This window comes from Coregonus lavaretus (genome assembly GCF_964263955.1).
Source record: "Coregonus lavaretus genome assembly, chromosome: 40".
NCBI classification, from domain to species: Eukaryota; Metazoa; Chordata; class Actinopteri; order Salmoniformes; family Salmonidae; genus Coregonus; species Coregonus lavaretus.
Genome location: NC_140027.1, coordinates 13,089,869 through 13,091,332, shown reverse-complemented (window position 1 = coordinate 13,091,332; position 1,464 = coordinate 13,089,869). Strand labels below are relative to the sequence as shown.

Here is a 1,464-nt window from a genome sequence, read left to right as displayed (position 1 = left end):
TATTCTGAACGGAGACAAGTCTGCTCGCTGGGCCGTTCGCTTTTGGAGCAAAAACACGGCTCCGTCGGTGACTTTTGGGCCGATATAGGCGAACAGAAAACACAAGTGAAAGAGCATTTGGCCAGCCCAGAGAAGCCGAGCTGGTTGGCTTGAGTCTACATGGTTCTCATGTCGCGTTTAAGGCCAGCCCCCTGCTCGGTGTGGAGCTTCAATAGCGCAGAACAGCGTCTACAGCAAACTACTCCTCGCAGACCGTGTGTGTGTGTGTGTACCGGACCAAACGACAGACAGACATGGCAGAAGTCGCACCAGCACCCGCCGCCGCCGCGCCGGCAAAGGCACCCAAGAAGAAGGCAGCAGCCAAGGCCAAGAAAGCGGGACCCAGCGTAGGCGAGCTCATCGTCAAGGCTGTGACCGCTTCCAAGGAGAGGAGCGGCGTGTCCCTGGCCGCACTCAAGAAGACGCTGGCGGCAGGCGGCTACGACGTGGAGAAGAACAACTCCCGCGTCAAGATCGCAGTCAAGAGCCTCGTCACCAAGGGTACCCTGGTCCAGACCAAGGGCACCGGTGCATCCGGCTCCTTCAAGCTCAACAAGAAAGCCGTCGAGGCGAAGAAGCCCGCCAAGAAAGCCGCAGTCCCCAAAGTAAAGAAGGTGGCCGCCAAGAAGCCCGCCGCGGCGAAGAAGCCCAAGAAGGTAGCAGCCAAGAAGGCCGTCGCCGCAAAGAAGTCCCCCAAGAAGGCCAAGAAGCCCGCTACACCCAAAAAGGCCGCCAAGAGCCCCAAGAAGGTGAAGAAGCCCGCCGCAGCGGCCAAGAAGGCAGCCAAGAGCCCCAAGAAGGCTACAAAGGCAGCCAAGCCCAAAGCCGCCAAGCCCAAGGCAGCCAAGGCCAAGAAGGCAGCCCCCAAGAAGAAGTAAACCTATTACAAACAGTGTTCTACTCGATACATGTTGTACCACAAAAGGCTCTTTTAAGAGCCACCCACCTCTTTCCATAGAAAGCGCATTGATTTCCATGTACTACCTGTCGTGGAAAAGAAATTACGCACACTAGGCTACTTTTACGCACACAACATTGTCCCACTCTGGGTGTGTGCGAAGGGAGAGGCATATAATAGAGGGCCAAAATGGCTCAGAAATTCGACCTCACGAGTGCACCCTCACCAGCCATTTTTATATATGAGCCACTGGGCTATTCCCGTTCAGAGGCAGGCTGCTGTGATGTGTTACAAGTGCCATGTAATAACAATAACAATACTATAGTGGCTTCGAATTGAAACTCACGAGTGCACCCTCAACAGCCATTTTTATATATGAGCCACTGGGCTATTCCCGTTCAGAGGCAGGCTGCTGTGATGTGTTACAAGTGCCATGTAATAACAATAACAATACTATAGTGGCTTCGATTTCAAACTCAAGAGTGCACCCTCACCAGCTGTTTGTTTCCCATTTGGAGAGAAATAAT

General features: G+C 53.8%; 1 protein-coding gene across 1 annotated transcript; it reads left to right on the top strand.

Moving 5' to 3' along the window:
• Positions 1 to 293: 293 nt before the first annotated feature.
• On the top strand, positions 294 to 917 carry LOC311113451 (histone H1-like; the record flags this gene model as incomplete). The annotated part of the gene is made up of 1 exon (XM_084156665.1): positions 294 to 917. One exon carries the CDS (start codon positions 294 to 296, stop codon positions 915 to 917), a length of 624 nt encoding a protein of 207 aa, XP_084012791.1.
• Positions 918 to 1,464: the final 547 nt, after the last annotated feature.